This window comes from Pipistrellus kuhlii, unplaced genomic scaffold, assembly GCF_014108245.1.
Source record: "Pipistrellus kuhlii isolate mPipKuh1 unplaced genomic scaffold, mPipKuh1.p scaffold_m20_p_3, whole genome shotgun sequence".
NCBI lineage: Eukaryota > Metazoa > Chordata > Mammalia > Chiroptera > Vespertilionidae > Pipistrellus > Pipistrellus kuhlii.
The window spans coordinates 11,625,168-11,647,499 of NW_023425529.1; the positions used below are offsets into that span (position 1 = coordinate 11,625,168).

A 22,332-nucleotide genomic window follows, 5' to 3' on the forward strand; every position below is an offset into this window, starting at 1 on the left:
CTTCCCCCTAACCAACCACTAATCTACATTCTGTTCCTATAGATTGGCCTATTCTGGATATTTCATATAAATTTCCTACCACTTAGCTTGTCCTAATGGAGCTACTAGACTCCTTTTATTTGCTTATCATAAAAAAAATCTCCATTGTTTTCCATATCCCACTTAGGTATGAACTTCCTCAGAAACTATTTCAAATAAAATCAATTTCTTGGGGTAGAGCTTTAGAGCTCTCTGTACTTAAGAACTGACTCTTCCTTTTGGCAAGAACTTTGAGCCACTGGGCAAGGAGGGAAGCCTCATCCCTGGTCTTATCATCTCAGCTTGCTTTCTAGGCACAGACCTTCAGCCCTATAGTTAAGTTGGATGAGGGCAGCCAGGGCCTCACTATTGCTAGCTGGCCACAGTGGGATAGAGCCTCCACTTTATGTATGGGGGCTGGATGGACAAAGGGAATCCCTGACATCTCAGCCACACACCCAGCAGAAACTTAACCTCTGCACCTTAGAGTTAGAAGGAATCAGAAATCTTACTGGCCCGCCCCTTTAGGCAAGTTACTATATCCCAGCTGGGAGCTGAGAGAGAAGGAGTCCCATCCTCGGGGGCACGCCGAATTAGAGTGCAGTTTCTTTCCAGCTGAGCTGGGGAGGAAAGGGATGGAGGGAACATGTCATGGCTCCAGGGCCCTAGATTCTCTCTGTTGTTACATGTTTTCTTTTAAAAAAAAAAATATATATATATATATTTTATTGATTTTTTTACAGAGCGGAAGCAAGAGAGATACAGAGCTAGAAACATGGATGAGAGAGAAACATCGACCAGCCGCCTCTTGCACACCCCCTACCGGGGATGTGCCCACAACCAATGTACATGCCCTTGACCGGAATCGAACATGGGACCTTTCAGTCCATAGACCAACGCTCTACCATTGAGCCAAACCGGTTTCGGCTGTTGTTATATGTTTTCATAAATTTTCTTTAATAAATATTTCTTCATCTTCTTGTATGTTTTGAAACAATTTCCAGAGACTCTAAATGATTGTGATTATTGTGACATTTGTGCACTGGGGAGGGGGCCCCTCAGCCCAGCCTGTGCCCTCTTGCAAGAGGGGCCTAAGTAGGCAGTCAGACATCCCCTGAGGGGTCCTTAGCATTGTCGCAGAGATGGGAGAGGCTCCTGCCACCTTTAATGCACTCGCCAGCCATGAGCCTGGCTTCTGGCTGAGTGGTGCTCCCCCTGTGGGAGACCTCTGACCACCAGGAGGCAGCTCCTGCATTGAACATCTGCCCCCTGGTGGTCAGTGCATAGCAACTGGCAGTTCCACCATTTGGTCAATTAGCATATTAGCCTTTTATTATATAGGATATTTGTTTGGCTTGGGATAGGGTCCATGGAGCATCTTTACATTGTCATTCTGGAAGTGGAACCCTAAGGATTATTTTTTGAAAGACTGTGTCAAAGAAAATTCCTAGCTTCATCACACACCCTGAGCTTCAATTCCCTTATCTATAAATGGGGATCATAATCCATGCTACACTGCTCAGGACAGAGTAGCACAAAATAGCTGTTATTTTTTTCTCCTTTACCTGCTCTTATATCACTTTTGGGACTTGGAGAAGTTCTAGTTGAATAAAGGTGTATACCCAATAATGCGTTGATATGCTTTAATAATTTTAAGACTCCAAGAAAGTGTTTCAAGTAAAGTGAGGAATATACTTAGCCACTATTGTAAAAATGATCTTTAGACCCAGACCAGGGTTCTTTAAAGGTTTGGCTCAAGGTCCTTTCTTCTCATTTCCCTCCCTCTCTCCCTCATTCTTTCCCAACTCACTTCCCTCCTGTTTTATAATTTTTCACCAACATATGAGAATCACTGAGTAGAAATGAATGACTAGGCCGAAACCGGTTTGGCTCAGTGGTAGAGCATTGGTCTGCAGACTGAAAAGTCCCAGGTTCGATTCCGGTCAAGGGCATGTACATTGGTTGCGGGCACATCCCCGGGAAGGGGTGTGCAAGAGGCGGCTGATCGATGTTTCTCTCTCATTGACGTTTCTAGCTCTCTATCCCTCTTTCCTCCTCTATGTAAAAAACTCAATAAAATATATTTTAAAAAAGAAAAAAGGAAAAAAAAAAGAAAATGAATGATCAGTTAAAAGAATAAAATTCAATCAGTGTGTATAATGATTTTCAAAGACTGGGCAGTATTCTCTCTGAGCTATGTGTTTATACAACAGTCTGGCCCATGAAAAAAACACCCAACCTCTTTAGATAGGTGATAGATAGATAGATAGATAGATAGATAGATAGATAGATTCTATTTTCTTTTCATGAAAATACCAGGAAAGTCATTTCCACTGTCACTCATTCATTCATTTAACAAAGAGGATTTAATGCCTATAATATATGTGACATTCATCCCTGTATTTTAGCCCTGGCACTCATCTTAAGAGATGAGAGCCCTAGCTGGTTTGGCTCAGTGGATAGAGCATTAGCCTGCAGACTGAAGGGTCCCAGGTTTGATTCTGGTCAGGGGCACATGCCTGTGTTGAGGGCTCAATCCCCAGTGGGCAGCAGATCAGAGGCATCTGATCAATGATTCTCTCTCATCATTGATGTTTCTGCCTCTCTCTCCCTTCCCCTTCCTCTCTAAAATCAATAAAAATATTTTTTTTAAGAAAGAGAGATGAGATAGAATTTGAGGACCTGGTCAGTCAGCATATGTCTTACCAAGCCAAAATAATATTTCAATGTTTTCTCACTCTATGTAGTTTATTGACCTACTAATAATTTAAATAATCAGGACGAACAATATGGATATGACCCTAGGAAAGATGGCAATTAATACTCAATTTTACTATACCTCATACCAGCTTTAGAGCTGTCCAAGGACAAAGAGTGTTTTGTTTTTAAGTTCTCATACAATTACTGTTGAGCAACCAGAATCTCTTATAATTGATTTCTAGACTGCTACAAACTTTTTTGTCTATAACCAATCAGAGATAAATTCTAATAGAGTAAAAGAGAGGATGAGGATGATAAAAATTCACCTGAAAATTCTATTTAGAAACCCAACTATTTTCTTTTATAAAGAATTCAGATACTTGGAAAATATTTCAAAATGAAAATACAATTTTAAATCAAAACTAGGGGGATTTTATGTGATATGAGAGTTACATTATTTGGTTTAGCAGATGCATACTGATTCCTTACCATGTGCAATATTAGGAAGAACATTCCTACATTCAAGAAACAAGTCTTGTATGCTAATAACTATAATGTTAGACAGAAAATATTTGTTATAATAGCCTAAAAAATGCTACTTAAGACGGATAAGGAAGAGATTCATTCTTCTTAGGGGGATTAGAAAAGATTTCACAAGGGAAGTGCCATCTGATTCAAAGCCAATGAAGGGACAGAAATGTGGGGACAGAATAAAACCAACCGAAGTATGTTAGTCTGCCTTCAGAGACCAGCCAGTAATCTTGACCTGACTGGTACCCCAGGGAAAAGGAAATCAAGGTGGGTTATTTGTAATTAATCATAAAGACGCCCCAAAATGTTATCAAAGAAGTTGAGAGTTTATTTTGAAGCCAGCTGAAAACCAGGGAAGAGTTTTGGGAAAGGAAGTAATTATCAAACAGGTATCTTAGAGAACTTATTCTGACACCCACACCTAAGATAGATTTTTAAAATATTCGAGGTAGGAAGACCCATGTAGAAGCCACTCTTGCATGGGCCAGGTGGCCTGAACTAAGATCACAGAATTAAAGTCAATCAAAATTCCATTCACGTGGGACAGGAAATAGAAGCAATGGAGCAGAGGCCAGAGACACTGTAGTGAGGGATGGTGGGAACTTGGGGACTGGTGTCCGCAGTGAAAGAAAAAGTGTGCTAGGTGCTTTGAGGTTTATTGTCCGTGTGTCAGGGAGGTTGACAATGTTCTTAAAAAGAGAAAGGAAATAGAGAAAGATAAAGTTTGGGGAAAGAAAAAAATTATATTCATTTATTCAGCAAATATTTATTGAGCACCTACTATGTGCCCGGCACTGTCCTGGGTGGAGAGAGGGGAGAGGAGGGTTATCTTTAATTTTTAAAACACTGTTCCCAGTCTTTGGGGACTCCAAAGGCAGAGTTGGAGCCAGGGGGTAGTCAGGTAGGAAGTAAAATAGCTTTCTAATAAATGGAATCTTCTTGAGAAGTAGTGAGGCCTCTGTTACAGGCAGTATTCAAGCATACATTAGATGATTGTCTCCCAGAAACATTGTGACGAGGGGTTTCTGTGGTAAGGGAGAGGTGAGACTAGCCTTCTGCAAGTTCTTTCTCAGTCTTAAGTAATAGTCTGCTCTTTCTGGTGACCTAGTCCTCCGGGTTCTATTATTAATCTCTCATTTCTCTCAGTTATTAAATAAATTAATCTATCTGCCATTCAGTAAAACTCACACATTTACATCTGTTATTCTTAAAGTATTTTTGGTGAGGGCTCCTCTTCTTTATTAAACAATTCTACCCAGTAATGTTACCTTTACAGCACATTTAGGAAGGTAACCCTGGTAGGCTGGGTTATACATATCAGAGGGGAAAGGGATTTCTTATGCCTAATAACGTTTTTGTTTAGAAGGGGCCATGCAAATGAGAAAGGAATTATCTTGATTTCAAGATTGTGATGCAGTTTCTGTATGTTCCAGTAATTCAAAATGAAAAAGGGATCTCAGAGAGGTTCCTTTATATATACATAGCCTGCAAAAGAAAGAGGATCATTATTCTCCAAACATTGTAAAGCTTTAAATGAGAAACATTTATCTGGGCTGCCTTTTTAAAAAAGAAGAAGAAAGGGAAAGGGAAGAAAAGGAGAAAGGGAACCTGTAGTGAGCTCTGCTAAAAGCTATGGTTAAAGCTTTGCATTTCCTGGCGTCTTTTGAAACGTAAAATTCCACAACAAACAGCTCTGTAATGTATAACCCGGTATGAAGATTCAATCCAGATCGAAGCACTTTTGCTTTGCTTTTGAATCTTGCTATTTTCTGCATTTGTTTTGACTGCTCTCATCATTCAAGATTGACGCTTCGATGGGTGTGTAGGAGGAAGCAGCTTACAGCTTGCAGACAAAAAAAAAAAAATCTGCCTTATCTGATGGCTATTATTGAAAATGCGAGGTGTAGCCTGGGCTGGGTAATGAAGGGGAGCGAGCGAGGGGGAGCCGGGAGCATGGAGCTGCATACTGATGAGTGTAGGAGTACTTGATAAAGAGAATTCTGGCTGCTGGCCGTGCACACTGCTCATTGTGGAGTACTCCAACAATCACATAGCACGCAGACCCAGCCTCGGCCGCCGACAGCTTGCGATGCCTTCTCCTGCTGCCCGATGCTGGGGGGCCGTGTGACGTCCTGGCCGGTAGTAAAGATGAATATGTGAGAAATGTGGAGCTAGGATCAAGTCAGACTCCACAGCCTGCCTGGCAAACTATGTGTGACTTCTGACTTTGCTCTCTCCTCTCGCTCCGGGAACGCTAATCTGTCAAGCTGGCGGGCTCCTTTGATAGCAACTTTCCCAGGAGCATGATGTGGCAATGCCACCTCTCAGCCCAGGACTACCGCTATTACCCCGTGGACGGCTACTCCCTGCTTAAACGCTTCCCTCTTCATCCTCTTTCAGGACCCAGATGCCCCGTGCAAACGGTGGGACAATGGTTGGAAAGCATTGGGCTACCTCAGTACGAGAACCACCTGATGGCTAACGGATTTGACAATGTGCAGTTCATGGTAAGACGCGCTCTCTGTGTCCACAGAGCTTGCTTTTTGTCTGTCTTTGCTTCTCATGTATCTGACACGGCTCAGAGGCAGCCCGATGCGCACCGAAACCAACCGGTCGGTTTTAGATCTGTAACGGCATCGGGAAAGGGGATGCCCTCGGGGCTGAACTTAACTGTGTGCATACAGACACTTGCTGAGAAATGAGATCTAGAGGCATCCGTGTGCGTGTGTCTGATATGAATGAGCCGGTGAGAGGACTATTTATAGGCAGCGAGAGGAGACGAACATGTGTGTCCTCCCTTCCATTCTTTGTGTGATTTTTATAAATGTGCAGCCTCTGAATTCCCTGGGTCGATCAGTGCCCTCTTCGGTGGGTCCTGGGTGCCTAAAAACATGGGCTGTCGTGTGAGCATCAGCAGTGAGGGGTTCGGTAGACAACATGTCATGTGGACAGCGTGAAGATCATTTGTTTCCTGATCATTGTTCGATAGGCAGTGTAAGTTGCGTTATTGAACGACCTTTTAGTTCCTTAGCAAACTGTTTCAGACTGTCCGTTATGGAGAGCATTCACTGAGTTACACGTGCTGAGTGAGGAGCATGGAAGCATTGTGTGTTACTGTAGGGAAAAACAAACATTTCCATCAGCTAGCTGTCAATATTAAGAAGGAGAGACTAATGGACTGAGCACATGCATGTACTGAATACTGGTCTGCATGCAGTCTCAACCCGGTGTGGCGTGTGCGAACTTCTCACGGCGGTGAATATATACTAGGTGAGGAAGGAGGACAGGGAGAGGTGCAGACAGGCGGTCCAGCTTTCTAATCGTTTACATGCTTCCCTCGGTGCTCATCACTTTCCCTTGTTAAACTACGTCACCGTCCTTATTACCTTACCTTGCTTTTAAGGTCCCATCACACCCATTGTCTATCCCTAAATTCAGAGAGAGAGCTTCATAACATAGGCAGGTAGTACGCAAAGGTAGAACTAATGAATAACTATTTCTAATTAAATTGCTGAAGCCAACACCTGAGGCTTGTTACCACCAGAATTGATAACAAAACACAGAGAGCCTGTTATGTCTTTTTATCTCCATTGGAGATTCTTTTTCTCCAAGCCTGATTTGATTGTTATTATAGATTTTAAAATCATTCAAATCGTGTACAATTTCTGCCTCTTCTCCAAAAAGAGGTGTATGCCCCATGAGCTTTTTAAAAAAGCTTACTAACTGCTTCAAGGCATACGAGCTCTAAGGAATTGTATACATTGAACTCTTTATGAACCTTTTATTTATTTTTTTTGCAGTGAGATGTGCAGCTACTGTATTTTTTTCCTCATGTTTAAGAATACCATCACTAATTAGACAGGAATGATACTGTGGGCATTGAAATATGAAAAAAAAATTCTTCAATTGCTGTGAGAGTCTTAGGATACTGAGCAGATTCAGGATACTACACAGATGACACCAGAAATTAGAGGAACTATCAAACAGAATGAAAAATCTTTGCGTTGATACTTGTGTTTACTTCACATTTTGATAAGTATGTTTTCTCCCTATCTCTACTTGAGATAAGACTTTCTCATTCCTACTCCTCAAACTCTCATCCAAATTTATTCTGGTCCCATGAAAAGTGAGGTAGGTTTTTGGGTTCTCTGGAATATTTGGCTGCTTTGAAAGATTTTAATTCTGCATAATTTTCCCCTGAATTTTAAACACTTTTCAGCAAATATAATCCCTCTTTGAAAGCCTGGAACTGAAAGGTTAATCAAACAGGTTTCAAACGAGCATTTGGAGATCGTAAAAACATTCATGAATGAAATATGGATGAGCACTCCAAAATGCATCTGGGAGGCAAAAATCCTGCACCTACATAACAAAACCAAGGTCTGATCTTCTTCGTAGATTATTGTCTTTATTTTTTCAGTTCGAAGTATTCCCAGGATTGTGTATAATTTTCCAGAAATTAAGAAAACATAGTTAATTCAGATAAGTCAAATACTTTCTTCATGGGACATGATCAATTTTAAAAGTTTTGAATTATCACTTAGAGGAATTAGTTATAAAAAGGAAGCAAATCATAAAATGGTTGTTATCAATTATTGCTTAGTATGCTGCTATCATTTATTTGCTACCACTATCATAAAAAAATCAACTTCTGCCTTTATAAAAATTATTTCTTGATTTCCATAATCTAATTTATTTCATTATGAACTTAGTTAAAGTACACTGATATGCTCAGGCCATTTTAAGAAACAGATTTCATTAATGTGTGGAGGAAATCTGTTAGATCTGCTCAGTGTCTACTCGGTATCATAGTCTAGCTTTTGTTTTTCTTGAAGCACATTCTGACCTGCATTTATTCATCCTGTTGCCTAAGCAACAAGCACCACACTTCTATTAACTATGATGTAGTGCAGGTCTTATTAGCTTTTTAGAGCCACACAGTGCTGACATCAAAAGGATATAATTAACATTCGTTAAAGCACCATAGTTATAGATCCATGCATAGAGGCATACTTTACTTAGAAAACATTCTCAAGAGTTAAATTTTTTTTTATTTAATCAGTATTCCATTAATGAATGGGAGTTTTAAAGGATCCATGTAAGGAACTTTCAAAGTATTTCTTGAAAGCTTTAACAAAATTTTTTGCTCATTCTGTTCTACATACTCGCATACATAAACACATAGTTTCTCTACAGTGCTATGATTAACTTGAATAAAGATTCCTTACATCCATTCCTAGGCATGGTTGGAAAAGAAGGATCCCCATTTATTTTTAAATATCTGTCAATTATGGCTTCTCCTGTTGTCTCTTGTTCTTATCCTTGATTTTATTGATGTGTGAATCTGAAAGGCAAAATTCTAAAGTTTGTCTTTAAGTATCTGGTTCTGGTTTGCAGAACAAGTGTGCACACAGCCTTGACCCTTCTGTATCTTTAAATATATAAGATAATGAAAATTTATGTAATCAATGAATAGCTACAAAAGTGCAGCAGGTCGCGTAAGACTTTGGGAAAGTCAAATCTGCGTTATAATTATAAATTCCTTCCGCATAGCATCCTTTGTCAAAAGACTTCTGCAGGCCTCCACTCTGCCGGTGCATCCCCTTCAAATGGCACATCAGCTCCCTCCCAGGTAGGCATGTGTGCCTGCTCCTGGGTAGCCTCTGGGAATGCAACCTCCTGGTCCTCTGACATCCCACCTCTGTTGTCCAAGTTTGCAACATACAGGATGTATCTGAGTTTCAAAGTCACTTTTTTTTTTTTTCCACCAAGGAGTTTAGGTATGAAATGTTTATCATACAAAATGCACAGACTTAGCTACTTTCTTATTCTATATGTTTCTGTCATCATCTCTGTTTTTTCAAGTCTGATGACTGCTTTCTTAATTACAAGTCTCAGACTATCTATTCTTATCTTGATGATTGTTCATTTGTCCTCTCCAGCCTTCCTCCCCACTCCGGACTGCAATTTCCTTCCCTTCCCCTCTCTTACCCCGAAGGTCTAACTCAATCCCTGTCTTATTTATATAGTTTTCCTTAATGGCTCCAGTCCTCAGCATCCTCCCCCTTCTCTGAAGTCATGTAGTGGTTGTATTTGGTATGAAAAATTACCTTTGGCATGCTGTTATTCACTCGAGGATTAGGAGTCAACTTTTCACATGTATATATCTTGTCTCCTCAACTAGACCGGATGCTTCAAGTCCACGTTCTGTATAATCAATTTTCTGTATTATTTTTTTTCTGAAAGATTTGTCAGTCTTATTTTTTCCCCTTTTAATTTTATTTTGCATTGGTTTCAGGCATACAGCTTAGTGGTTAGACAATCATATACTTTACATAGTGTTCCTTCAATATTTCCAGTACCCCAACTGGCACCCTACAGAGTTATCACAATTTTATGAACTATATTCCCTATTCTTTACTTTACATCCTTGGGACTGTTCTGTAGCTACCAAGTTGTACTTCTTAATCCCTTCACCTCTTTCACCCAGGCCTCCGCACCCCCCCTCCTTGTGATCAATTTCCTTGCCTCTCTCACAACTCCTAGCATGATGCTGTGTACATAGAAATCTCCCATGCACACTGGATGCATAGCAGATTGTAGTAGGTGGACCTTCCAACCTCATTTTTAACCCGGAAGCCTTGCTTTGCCAGTGGGAACATGGAGTACTAGCATTCTTCATTTATTAATGCAGCAAATGCTGCTTAAATATTTTTTTATGTTCTAGGGACAGTGTTAAATACTAGTGGTGTAACAATGAACATACATGATCCTTGACCTCCATCAGGCTACAGGATTGCCCTCAGACCTGTCATATTATTTGCACACACCTTCTTTTATTTGCTCATACACACACTACATCATGGGGATCTTACCCCCATCCTTTCAGATAATCACCATCTTTCAGCATATTAGTTACTAGCAACCGCTTTTCCAGCAACAAATTACAGTAGGCAATGAAAAGATAAAATCTATGATAGTGTGGAGCAAAGGAAGATAAAGATACTGATAACATTAAAACCTGGCAGTGTTACTGTAGATTTATAGGCCAAAGACTGAATTAGGACGTTTATTATTACTAGGAGAAAGATTGACTCATAGCCTGACCAGAGTATATTTGTATGCACTAATCAAAAGGGGGAAATCCTTGGTCAGGTGGCTTAGCTGGTTGGAGTGCCATCCTGTACATCAAAAGGCTGCAGTTTTAATTCCCTGTCAGGGCACATATTTAGGTTGTGGGTTTGGTCCCCAGTTGGGGCATGCGTGGGTGGGTGTTTCTCTCTCCTCTCTCAAATTCATTCTCTCCCCCCCCCCCTCTCTCTCTCTCTCTCTCTCTCTCTCTCTATCTCTATCTCTATCTCTTCCTCCCTCCCTCCCTCCCTCCCTCTCTCCCTCCCTCCTTTCCTCCCTTCCTCCCTCCTTTCCTCTTTTTCTCTCTCCTTAAAATCAGTAAACATATCCTTGGGTGAGGATAAAAAGGGAGAGGTGAAAAGGTGAAATTATGCCAAATTACCTTTTTTAGCATCTACTGGGCTCCTACTAATTGCCCTCTAGGTTGACTAGGAATGCTTTGACCATTATTAAAATGTTCAAAATGCAGCCTTTACAGAGTAAGAAAAAAAGTAACACCAGGAGCCTTATGTGAATTGGCATTTTTGTACACTTGGTGGGTAGCATTCATTAAAAAAAAAAATGTGTCAAAGGTTAGAGAGAGTACTGCCTGTTAAGTGGTGCCACAGAGCTCTAAGAAAATTCATCAATTTGAACAAAAGATTTGAGCAAGATTTATCTGACCAGTCTGTAACTGAAGAATTTCACCATTTTATGGTGCATTTTATATGCAAATGGACTCACTTCTCTTTTCATCTTTTACATAACTCTTCTGTAATAAGAGCACCACTTACAGTTGACCCTATAAAATGACCTTTTAAGTATCTTAGCATCAAATCATGATCCAAGGAAGAAGTTAAACTTGTGAAGCAGAAAAATAAATGATCGCTACAGGGTAAGACTAATAGTCCCCATGATGATTTCTTGTTTCAAATATTGTTTAAAAAAATGTTATGAAGTTACTGTGTTTTAAAGGCACAAGAGGAAAAAAAATACCTTCCGCACTCTCCACATCTTCCGGTTTCTGACACAGGGGAGGCACTGGGTGGAGTGGGTTGCTTTATATTGAAAGTTCAGCTATAATTCTTCAAACTCATTTAGGCCAGGACTTACACGCCCACTTTTGCAAAAACATAAAAGACAACGTGTTTTTCAACTGCGGGCATTTAATGCCTTTTGGTAATCCGAAGGGGAGTATAAATGGTGATGGAAGGAGACTTGACTTTGAGTGGTGAACACACAATACAATATACAGATGGTGTATTATAGAATTGTAACCTAAAACCTATCTAATTTTATTAACCAGTGTCACCCCAGTTACAATTAAAAAAAAAAAAATCTGTTGGTATCCAAAAGTCAAAGCCAGGAGGGTGATATTCTTTTTCTGGACAACAGCTTAATCACAAACACGATAGGCCACAACCCTGTCGTGGTGTGAGAGAGAACTAAAGACTTCTTATTTCCTCTGTCTTGCCTCTCTGTGATTTGGTCTACTCATCTGTAAAATCAATCTAATGAGGATCTGAGAGCAAGGTTCTTTGGGCTTGTTATTTAATATTTTGAGCTCTTTAAAGATGCAGGGTATACAACTCTGTTGCTGGCAGAGCGATTAATTCTTCGTGTAGATCTCATTAGCCCGAGAAGGATGCTGATTGCCTGTGCGGTGGAAAGTCAGACAGGAGGGCATGTTCAGGGGTGACCACCTTCGGAGAGGAGCTTTCAGAAATGACATTGGCCACAGTCATCTCTGGTGAGACCGAGGAGAGCCTTTTCGCCCACATGGAAGTTCCTCCGATTGCACGTTTTAGCACCACAACGTGCTGCCCCGTTTTCTGATAAGCAGCACCACAACTCCCATGACTAAGGCTGACATGCCATTGTCTTTTAATTTAGTCATCCGGCACGGCTGCGTAATTTGATCTTCACTGTTGCTTCCATTGGCCAGGTATTGGATGAGTAATTTACTCGATGAATCAGAAAATGTATTAAAACTGCTGAATTACAGCCTCGTTCAGAAATCCAGCCACAATCATATTTCTTTGCTTCTTTAAAAAGGACAGTCTCTCAAACAAGCATTCAGTGGCAGCGATCTTCACTGTCTTGCTTCTGGTCACCTCCGAAACCCTCATAATCCTGCCTCCTGCCCAGCTCTTCCGCTGAAATTGTCCTCTTTTCAGTCAGCTGTGACCTGCTATTTGTCAAACCCCTGCCCCCTTACCCACCTCACTTCATTTCTCTTTGCCTCCTTTACAATGTCTGGTTTTCACTATCCACTCATTTTTATTGAGGTTCTGTGACATTTTACTGCCTTTCCCAACCATTCCTCTCCTCCTCCTCCTCCTCCTCCTCCTCCTCCTCCTCCTCCTCCTCCTCCTCCTCCTCCTCCTCCTCCTCCTCCTTCTGCCTCTACATGTGTGTGATGCTCTGCCTGTTCATCCGGCGGGGAGATAATTGGTTCTCATAGATCCAAAGCTGTCCCTACTCTTCACCTCTTTCTATCTGGCTTCCAGCTGCTGTCCAAGCTACTTAATAAGCATTTTCATATACGTGTGTGCATGTAGCACAGAGCTGTCATAGACTAAATTCCCAACAAATGTTAAGTATTGTACAGCCAGAGTGATCTTTCTTAAGCACACATTTGCTTTAGCACTACCCTGTTTACAGTAAGTCATTGATTCTCGGCTCAGTATGAGACATTATATTTCCAAAATCCTTCAGATGATTCTCACATGCAGATACCTTATGATCTGCCTGAGCCCAATGTATTTTTCAGCCTCATCTGCTACCATTTCCTCTCCAAACTGCATGCACTTTTTTCTTGCTTGGCCTTTGCATGTGCTGCTCTCTCTGCTGGGAAAGACCTTCCTTCCCCTCTTCACACCTTGTTATCTTTGAATTCTTAGCTTAGTTGTCCCTTCTTCCAGCTGTCACTTCTCCCCAACCCCCCTTCTGTAGTTCCCTGTCTTGCCGCTTATCTCACTATAGTACCTATTTCCTTGTCCACCACCTCTTGCCACACACAAACACTGGATCTGGGGTTGGCAACTTGTTTGATAAAAAGCCAGGTAGTAAACATTTCAGGCTTTTGAAGCCACGTGGTCCCTGTTGCAACTATTCAGCTCTGCTCTTGTAGCATGAAAGCTGCCGCAGACAACCCGTAAGCGATGGGCATGGCTGTGTTCCAACACTTTATTTACAAAAACAGGCAGATTTGGTCAATGGGTTATAGTTCACTGCCTCCACCCACCCCCAATGATGTTTAACTCCTTGAGAATTAGAAATTATGCTTTGATCCTCTATATCCCATGGCTTATATAGGTAGACACGGTAACCACTTGATGAAAGGAGGAAGGAAGAACAAATAAGGATGGGGGAAAGGAAAGAAAGAAAGGGGAACGAGAAAGGGAGTGAGGGAATCAGGCAGGTGGCCACAGCAAGGTTCCTGCAGGCCTGTTAGTTTAAGGAGGTGCAGGTAATAGCTGAGGATATTTATTAGACTTGAAGTCCAGCTTTCGGGAGTCTGACAAGAGTGAGAGAGAGTGTTTTTGTTCTAACCAATCAGCCTGTAGCATATTTTCAGCAAAGGAACTGCATGGTCATAGGAACTAGGGAAACAGAGCTGCAGAGGAAGCCCGCTTGTCCCTCTGGTTGGAATTCCTTTCTCTTCCTCTTCATCTCATTGTGCAGTATTGCTCAGGATTCAGCTTAAATATCACTTCCTCTGGGAAGTATTTTCTAATACCATCCTGTTATCTGGCTGTCAAAACTGACCCATTCCCATGCACTCCTGGCCCTATGCTGGTCTTTATTATACTGCATTGCAATTTCATTATCTGTTCAGATGCCTGCCTCCCACCCTATAAAGTGTCCTTAGAGGCAAAGATGGGGGTCTTGTTTATCTCTGTATTTCTAAAGCCTACTATGGTGCCTGGCGTATAGTAGCATCTCAATAAATATTGGGTGGGCTTCTTGAGTTCCATTCAGTTCCATTTAACTATACCCTGAATTCTTATCATATCCCTGTCACTAGGTATTGCTATTTTCATATTTATAAACTAGTGCATGAAATTTGTGAACATCGAAAGGGAATTAATTAGAGGAAATATTTTAAAATTGCTATTTGCCCTTTCTCTAATAGAAGTGTCAGTTGAAAGAAAATTAGTAAAATGTATATGAAAATATTCCTCCTGTCAGAGTCTGGTGCATGCAGTGGGACCCAGAGTCAAATCTCCGCCCACCTGTGTGTTCCTCAAAATTGTGCGAAACCAGACCTGGCCTGCCTCACTCCCATCAAGCCCTGCCGGGTGGAGGGTGCAGCCTTAGGTCCTCAGCCCGGTGCAGGGCGAGGGGGCGCAGCCTCAGATCCCCTAGCCTGGTGCCAAGGCGGGGGCACTGCCTGAGGTCCCCTGGCCTGGCACTGGGGAAAGAGGGAGGCCTGAGGTCCTCTGTCAAGCCCCACCAGGGCAGAGCAGGGGGCCTGCAGCCTCAGGTCCCTGCTAGTTGCTCATTAAAGTTCGTTATGGGAACACAGCCTCTGCTGTGGGTATTACAGTTACAGAAACCCTGCCTTCACTGTGGGTGCCGCCATCTTTGTGATGGTGTGATGGTCAATTTTCATATTCCCTCTTTACTAGATAAGGTAAAGAAATCTGCATATTTATAAACGAAGAAAGGGTGATACAAAAAGTTAAGAAAAACCCTGAACCACCTAGATTTTGAAACCAAACCAAAAAGGACCTAAAAGTCCCTGATCAATTCGCTAAGACCACATTGTGTCATTCATTCAGCAGTTGTTTGTAGAGCACTTGCTAGATTGTAGACACTGAACAGGACACTGGTCCTGCCCTTGAAGCACTCCTGGTTTGTCATACTTCCTGTCTTTCAGCGACTTACTTATCTTACATCTCCTTACCTTTTCACCTCATCCCCACTGCTTCTGGAGAGAACCTCTACTTTAACCAGATCAGAACCCTCACTGCCAAACAAATATAAACCTTCACTTTTGTTCATGGTTTCCCTCCGACCAAATCGCTTATTCAAGAAAGATCCATTCCTCAAGGCCTTGGTCCCTCCTCCTGCTCTGTGGAGCCTTTCACTGCTGATCTGGACCCTGCCCCCCTCTCCTGCTTCACCTTTTACTCTGGTAAGCTCTGGCCATGTTGAATGACGTATAGTCCTGAACTATGCCACACTTGCTTGTGGATCCATGTCTCTGTACACATTGTATCTGGTGTTTATTGTTCTCTGTCCAGGACACTGCCTTCCTGCACTCATTCTGACCCTGGGAAACTCTTACTTAAAAACCCCAGTTCAGAGGTTCCTTCTGGGGAGGCTGCAGTGAATTATTTGGTATTACTCAACTATCCTTTAGTGGCCTCCCATGGCACCCTGTACCATGTACCTGCTCCTTCCTAACATAGCCAATAGCCTAAAAATGCATGTCTATTGGAGCGGGCTTCTCATACAGGGCTGAATTGTCTGCTGCTTTACTTAACTCCTTCTTGGCTTGTGTTATTTCCCCAATCACTAGCACACAACATGTCCTTGTATAGTTTGCTAGGGCTGTCATAACAAAGTGCCACACACTGGGTGGCATGAACTACAGATCCTCTTCTTATAGGGTAGCAGTCATATTGGGTTAGGGTTTACCCTAGGGACCCTGTTTTAACTTGATTACCTCTGTAATGACCTTATCTCCAAATATGGTCACATTCTGGGGTATTGAGGATTAGGACTTCAACATAAAAATTTGGGGGGAATACAATTCAACACATAACAGTCCTCCATATATGAGTGTGTACATGCATCCTTTGTCTATTATCCCTCACATTGCCAAGTATAGTCTGTATGGTTATGCAATAAACACTTGACATAATTAGGATTTACAGGAAATTTTAAATGTTCAAAAAAAATCTTATGCTGCTCTTTCATTCATGACAAATGCAATCTTCTTGATAACTTAGAGTTTTGTATGTATGGGTAATCATACTGATAATATTAACTAGTTAATTAACTGCTAGTTAATATGAGAACCAGCAAGGCCAGAACTGAAAACTTCTTACCTCTCTAGCTCAACGGTCTTTTTTAAAAAATATATATTTTATTGATCCTTTTATAGAGAGGAAGGGAGAGAGATAGAGAGCCAGAAATGTTGATGAGAGAGAAACATCGACCAGCTGCCTCCTGCACACCCCCTACTGGGGATGTGCCCGCAACCAATGTACATGCCCCTGACCGGAATCGAACCTGGGACCTCTCAGTTCACAGACCGATGCTCCACCACTAAGCCAAACCGGTTTCGGTTCAATGGTCTTTTCAATTTACTTTGCAGCCCTGCTGGTTTCTAAATAAATCACATTTACAACAACGATTAATTTGTTTGCCATCCTTATGATTGGTAACTATCTGATAAAAGACTCCCAAGGGAATAGGTGATTAGATCAGTAGTGTGTTATAGGAGAGAAAGGAAATGTAACCAACTTAATAAGATAACTACTAGTTATCAAAACTTGTCTAATACTTTCTTACATACATTATATTTACCTCTCCCACACATGTTACAAAGTATGTGATATTATTCCAATTTTTCAAATGACAAAACTTAGAGACTAAATGACTGACCCACACACCCAAGCTTCAAACCCAGGTCAATCTGAGTCCAAAGGGAAACACTATTTTATTGACTAGGTTGCTGGGGCAACATAATTTAGATAAGCTGAAAAAAGGCAATAGTTTCGGTAAAACAAAAGTTGCATTTCTTTTCCTTGGAGTTGTGATGATTCAGAGGAGATCCAAAAGGAGAGATGAGAGAGAAGAACCTTGTGTCTTACAGAGATTAGACAGCTCAGACTAAGAAAACTCCTCTCCACACTCAGGGTTTTAAACGTATAGCTGCACCTCCAGGTCAGGTCTGTCCTCAGACGTGAGACCTCTGAGTAGGAGTCCTTCTGTTATACAGGAGACACCGCATCAAACAGGACAGATGTTCAAGGAAGACATGCTTTGCCTTCTTCAGTCTAATCCTTTCTAAGATATAACAAGTAGTCATTATGAATTGCTACAAATTTTTATTCATGAGGAAACTCAAGTTAGAGAGAGCTGGAAACATTACCATACAGCTCATTGAATACATCCCTGATGTCACCCCAGGCTTTCTAAACTGGTCTGTGTGTACCATGCACATCATAAACATTGGGAGTGTACATTCATTTAAGAGCACGAGCTAAAAGAGTATTGAGAAAGAAGAGCCCTTATGTCGGTACTTATAAATCATAGAGGTATATTAGAAGGAGAAGAAACTACAGTGAATAGTTAATAGAGGTTTCTTAATATCAGGTCATGGATTTCTGCCCCTTGAGTCCACAAAATTACATTTCAGATGGCTAAACTTTTACCTTCTGTCAAGTTGAGCAAAGATGATTAGGATTCATATCCAAAGCCTGGTGGAACATCTTGGTTGTATAAGCCAGTGTCTGTTTAGATGGCTGGCAAGAAAAATTAGGTTTGTCCTTCCAGAGTTTTGAAGGAGATCTTGGAATAAGAGGTCTAGAATCTAAAGTATCTCGTTTATTTGACAGGATTTATACATCCTTTTATCAGAAAGGAGCAATGCTGTAAAGGAGGAGCTGAGCACTTAGTATTCATCAGGTCTATGTAATTATATAGCCTGTCTAGCTGTCTGCCAGCTCAGAACAACTGAACAGAAACAGACAGGCTGGCCAACATCTACTCCGGAAATCCCTCCCTCTTTCCAAAGAACCAAACAAAACATCATTCATAACAATGTAATCATCTACAAACTGCAGAATAGATAACAATGAGGTTCTTTGCCGGGGGAGGGGGGGGAGATTGGATGAAGGCTATATTCTACAGTAAAAAAAAAAAATATGTAATTTTCCCTGGTACATAATTATTCTTTGTGGAAAGAATATCATATTAAAATCCCATTGCACTTTGTAATCTTTAAAACTCTTACACATATATTATCTCAATTACTTCAGGTCACAAAATAAATGAGTTCTATTTTCAATTCTAGTATAAGTGCTATGACATTAGGTAAACAAAATTTCTTCTTTGCAATCTCTGAACAAGGCAGATATAACCTGATTTTTTTTTTTTCAACTCTCTACCACAATCCTGTGTCGGCAGTAGATGCTACCTGGTCATTCTTCTTCCCTTCACAAATGAGCATCTCTAATATCTACACTTGCTGGCTTGCCCTTCAATTCAATACAGCCATGCCTCAGTACAATTAGCCTATGTCAATATCCTGAAATTAGTTATAAATAGGGACTGATGAACTCCTAATTCCCACTTACAATATACTCTTTCTAGTCCTTACATGCTTCATCTTTCTGGGATCTGGTTTTTGTTGACCACTCTCTTCCGCCTCAGCTTCTCTGTCCTTGGCATCTCCTGCTCCAGTAGCCACCACTTCCTGGGTTCCTTTGTAGACCTTCCTGCCTCTGCCTGTCCCCTGGAATTCAGCCCTTCCCCTCTTCTCACTCCACACATTCACCCTAGGTGACTTTATTTATACTCAACAAAGGCAACAGTCCTTTACTTCCTAGATTGTACAGACACCTCAAACTTCAAGGGTCTAAAAGTGGAAAGATCTTTTCCCCAAAAACTTGTTTCATGAGGAAGCAACTGAGAGGGTAAAATGATTATGAGAGGTCAAATGTGCTGAGACTGGAATATCCGGATTTGGCACTTTAGAGGCTACTAGAGAGTTTGAGGAGAGCACATTCAGTGGAGTGAGAGGTAAAGCAACCATATTGCATTGTAGTGAAGAGGTAGTAGAGTAGACAACCCTTGAAAGAAGTTTTGCTGAGAATAGGAACACAAAAACAAACAAATAGCTAAAGGGTGATTTGAAGGTCAGAGTGACAATTTTTGAAACAGGAGGGATTGAGGCATGTTTGTCTATGAAAAGGAATAATCAGGTAGAAAGGGAGGTATTAATATTGGAAAAGAAAGAGGGATTGGCTGAATAAATAGAGTTTGGGACCCAAAGACAAGTAATAGGAGGGAATATAGAAGTAATGAGTACCATATAACTTTTATATAGGGTGATGAGAATATGGAGGTACATTTCCTCTAGTATTGATAGTTTCTATTTTCTAGCAAATTAAAAGACAAGTATGTGGAAGATTTGAAGATACAGAAGATATTAAACAGACATTTCAAAAGTGAGAGACAGAATTTACTAGGAAAAGGGAGTAGAATGGCAGGGCCCTGTTGAGGGCTTATTTGCGATTTGTAACCATTACAATCCATAGGAATTGGAAAGACGATTGCACTCTGAACTGCTTTCATAGTCTTGTTCCTTCTCCTACTTGGGCTGGTCATTTAACCTCCATATACATTGGCTTCCCAAGTGCAAACAGGACATAATACCACATGGTTCACAGAGTTCTAGTGAGAATCGGATTAAGGCTAGCTGTGTGCTTTCAGTGGGCAATGAATCATGACGGTGACAAGATTGCTTGTGCCATTTAGCTGGCAAAGCCACTTTGCAATTACTGACAGCACAATGATACACAGAAATTGCTACAAGGCGTCGCTGCTCTTGCCCTCATAATACATTTAATACAAGGAAAATGCTTACATGATATATGCTATGAACACTGAAGTACCCCAAACCCACCTATCTCAGTGACCTCATATCAAATAAATAAAGGATGCTGCAAAGTTATGTCACTTCATTTACTCTTCTTACCACAGACCTTGATTAATTGACTGCATGCACACTACAAGTGCTGGACCGTTCAGGCTTAGTGGACATGCAGCAGTGCAATGCTGTTGGCAGGACGCTGTGGGACTTCCGAGGAACTGGATGGCATTCAGTGCTTCCCCTAAGAAACACCCAAGGACACCCAGCTGCTCCAGCAATAAAATGCTCCCTTAGCTATGGTTGATAAAATTGTGATAATTAATTTTATGAGACTATCTTCATACCCAAGGATCTAGTCGTTCTGTCCCCAAGTATAACTAGTACACTTGCATCCATACTGTAAAGTATATTAACAAACACAGATGGCAAAAAAACTGCAGCATTTTAAAATATAAATCTGTATGTTTCAAATCTGCCTCTTTTATTCTTTATATGTATTGACAATCTAAAGTAGAAAATAGACAGGCATTTGTGAAGGGGCTCCCAGACAAAGCTTTTTTAATGGATTCCTGGGAGAGTCATTCATTCTTTTCTAAGGAAACAACCTATTGAGTACCTACTATACTCATCAAACTGCATCAATTGTGGTGGAGACTAAAGAGGGATAATACAGGCTCCTATTAAAGACCTTGCAGTCCACTCAGGGAGCTAAGACTAGCATACCTAACAGCAAAAGAGCAAATCACATACACATTGCAATCAAGGACAATAGTGTAAATGTTTTCATGGCATAGAATATAACTATGGGAAAAATCAGTGTTAGGATTCATGAATCCTGAGAAAGAAGAGATGCATGTGAGCTGGATTGATCAGGGAGGCTTCTCTGAAGGAAGTGGGCTTGTGTGGGTTCTGTGTAAATGGTGAAGAACAGGAACAATTATGTAAGATTGAATGTAGTCATGAACAAACATGGAGAGATTGAAAAGCGCATGTGATGTTTGAAAAACAAAAGAGATACTGGCCTGACAACCATCCTAGCAATCATGCGATGTCTCTGTGAATGAAAGTGTTTCCTACATGTGAAATCATGGTTCAGACGCTATGCATGCACCATTTGGAAAGACAGATTCATGATCCATCACTGTGCCCAGATAGGCTCACCAAAATGGCAGCACGCACATCCACATCACACATACAGCAAGGGAGAATGGGCATTGGAAACATCTGTCACACTGAATGGCCTTCTTTTTCTAGATAATCTTGAAGAAAATGAAGTTAATTACACTAGGTGTTTCTCTAAACGAGCCCATCTTTCTAAAGGCTAGTGTATTGTCTCAAAGCCAACCACAAATCTGCTTTCCATACTTTCATATTATCTAAGCTTTCCTCCTACCCTCCGGAACTAAATTTATCCACCTGTTAGATTCTTTGCTTCTTCAAAGATATTCACTGCTCTCAATTACCAATATCCAAAGACATTGTTGTCACTTCCACCTTGGAACCATGACTACTGTCAAGCTCCCCATCTTTAGAACTTAGCTTGTTTGAAATGTTCAAAAAAATATAAAATGAAGAAACATTTGCTTAGTTGCCACTTGCATGTGCCAGACATCATGTGAGGTATCTAAATACAAAGATTTGCCAGCTGGTGTGGCTCAATGGTTGAATGTCAACCTAAGAACCAAAAAATCATGGTTTAATTCCCAGTCAGGGGCACATGCCTGGATTATGGGCTTGATCCCCAGAAAGGGACATGCAGGAGGCAGCCGATTAGTGATTCTTTCTCATCATTGATGTTTCTATCTCTCTATTCCTCTCCCTTCCTCTGTCTCTCAAAAATCAATAAGGACATATTTTAAAAATGCAAAGATGGATGATGATGATGATGATAAACACTTGTATAGTACTTATATTCCAGGTACTGGTCTAAGTGTTTTATATATATAAACTTTTTAATTATTTTGGAATGAATAATATACTCAGTCCTTCTTCTCATGAAGCTTATAATGTACTGGAGAAATAACCATGAGAACAGTCAAATTCCTTCAGCACTGTAACTGATCAGAACTATAATTTAGTGTAGAGTGAAGGCATCCAAAACTAGAAACTCTGGCAAGATTCCCTACAAAAGGTCAGGTTTACGCTAACTCTTGATGGATTGGGGAAATTCACAGCCTGACAAGGGCTGAGTGACAGGGCAGCTTTTCAGGCAAATGGAACAGCATGTAATTATCTTGGAGAGATCTCATAGAGTGTCTGTGTCCAGTTGGGGGACAGAGGGCAAAAACAAGAAGAGACGATACCTAAAACCAGGGAAGCCATCATGGGCCATCAGAGAGAGTCCATGTTTATTCTCA

General features: G+C 41.0%; 1 protein-coding gene across 13 annotated transcripts in view; it reads left to right on the top strand.

Annotated features, from left to right (window-relative positions):
- ANKS1B (ankyrin repeat and sterile alpha motif domain containing 1B) overlaps positions 1-22,332 on the top strand; it is a 757,254-nt gene that overhangs the window by 418,133 nt on the left and 316,789 nt on the right. For 12 of the 13 annotated variants that reach the window (XM_036456619.2, XM_036456625.2, XM_036456621.2 and 9 more), the window contains exon 15: positions 5,650-5,756. In XM_036456619.2, the coding sequence (XP_036312512.1) occupies positions 5,650-5,756 (107 nt within the window). Of the gene's footprint in view, positions 1-4,839; positions 5,757-22,332 lie in introns of those variants that run through there. The other variant, XM_036456632.2, reaches the window with a different exon arrangement.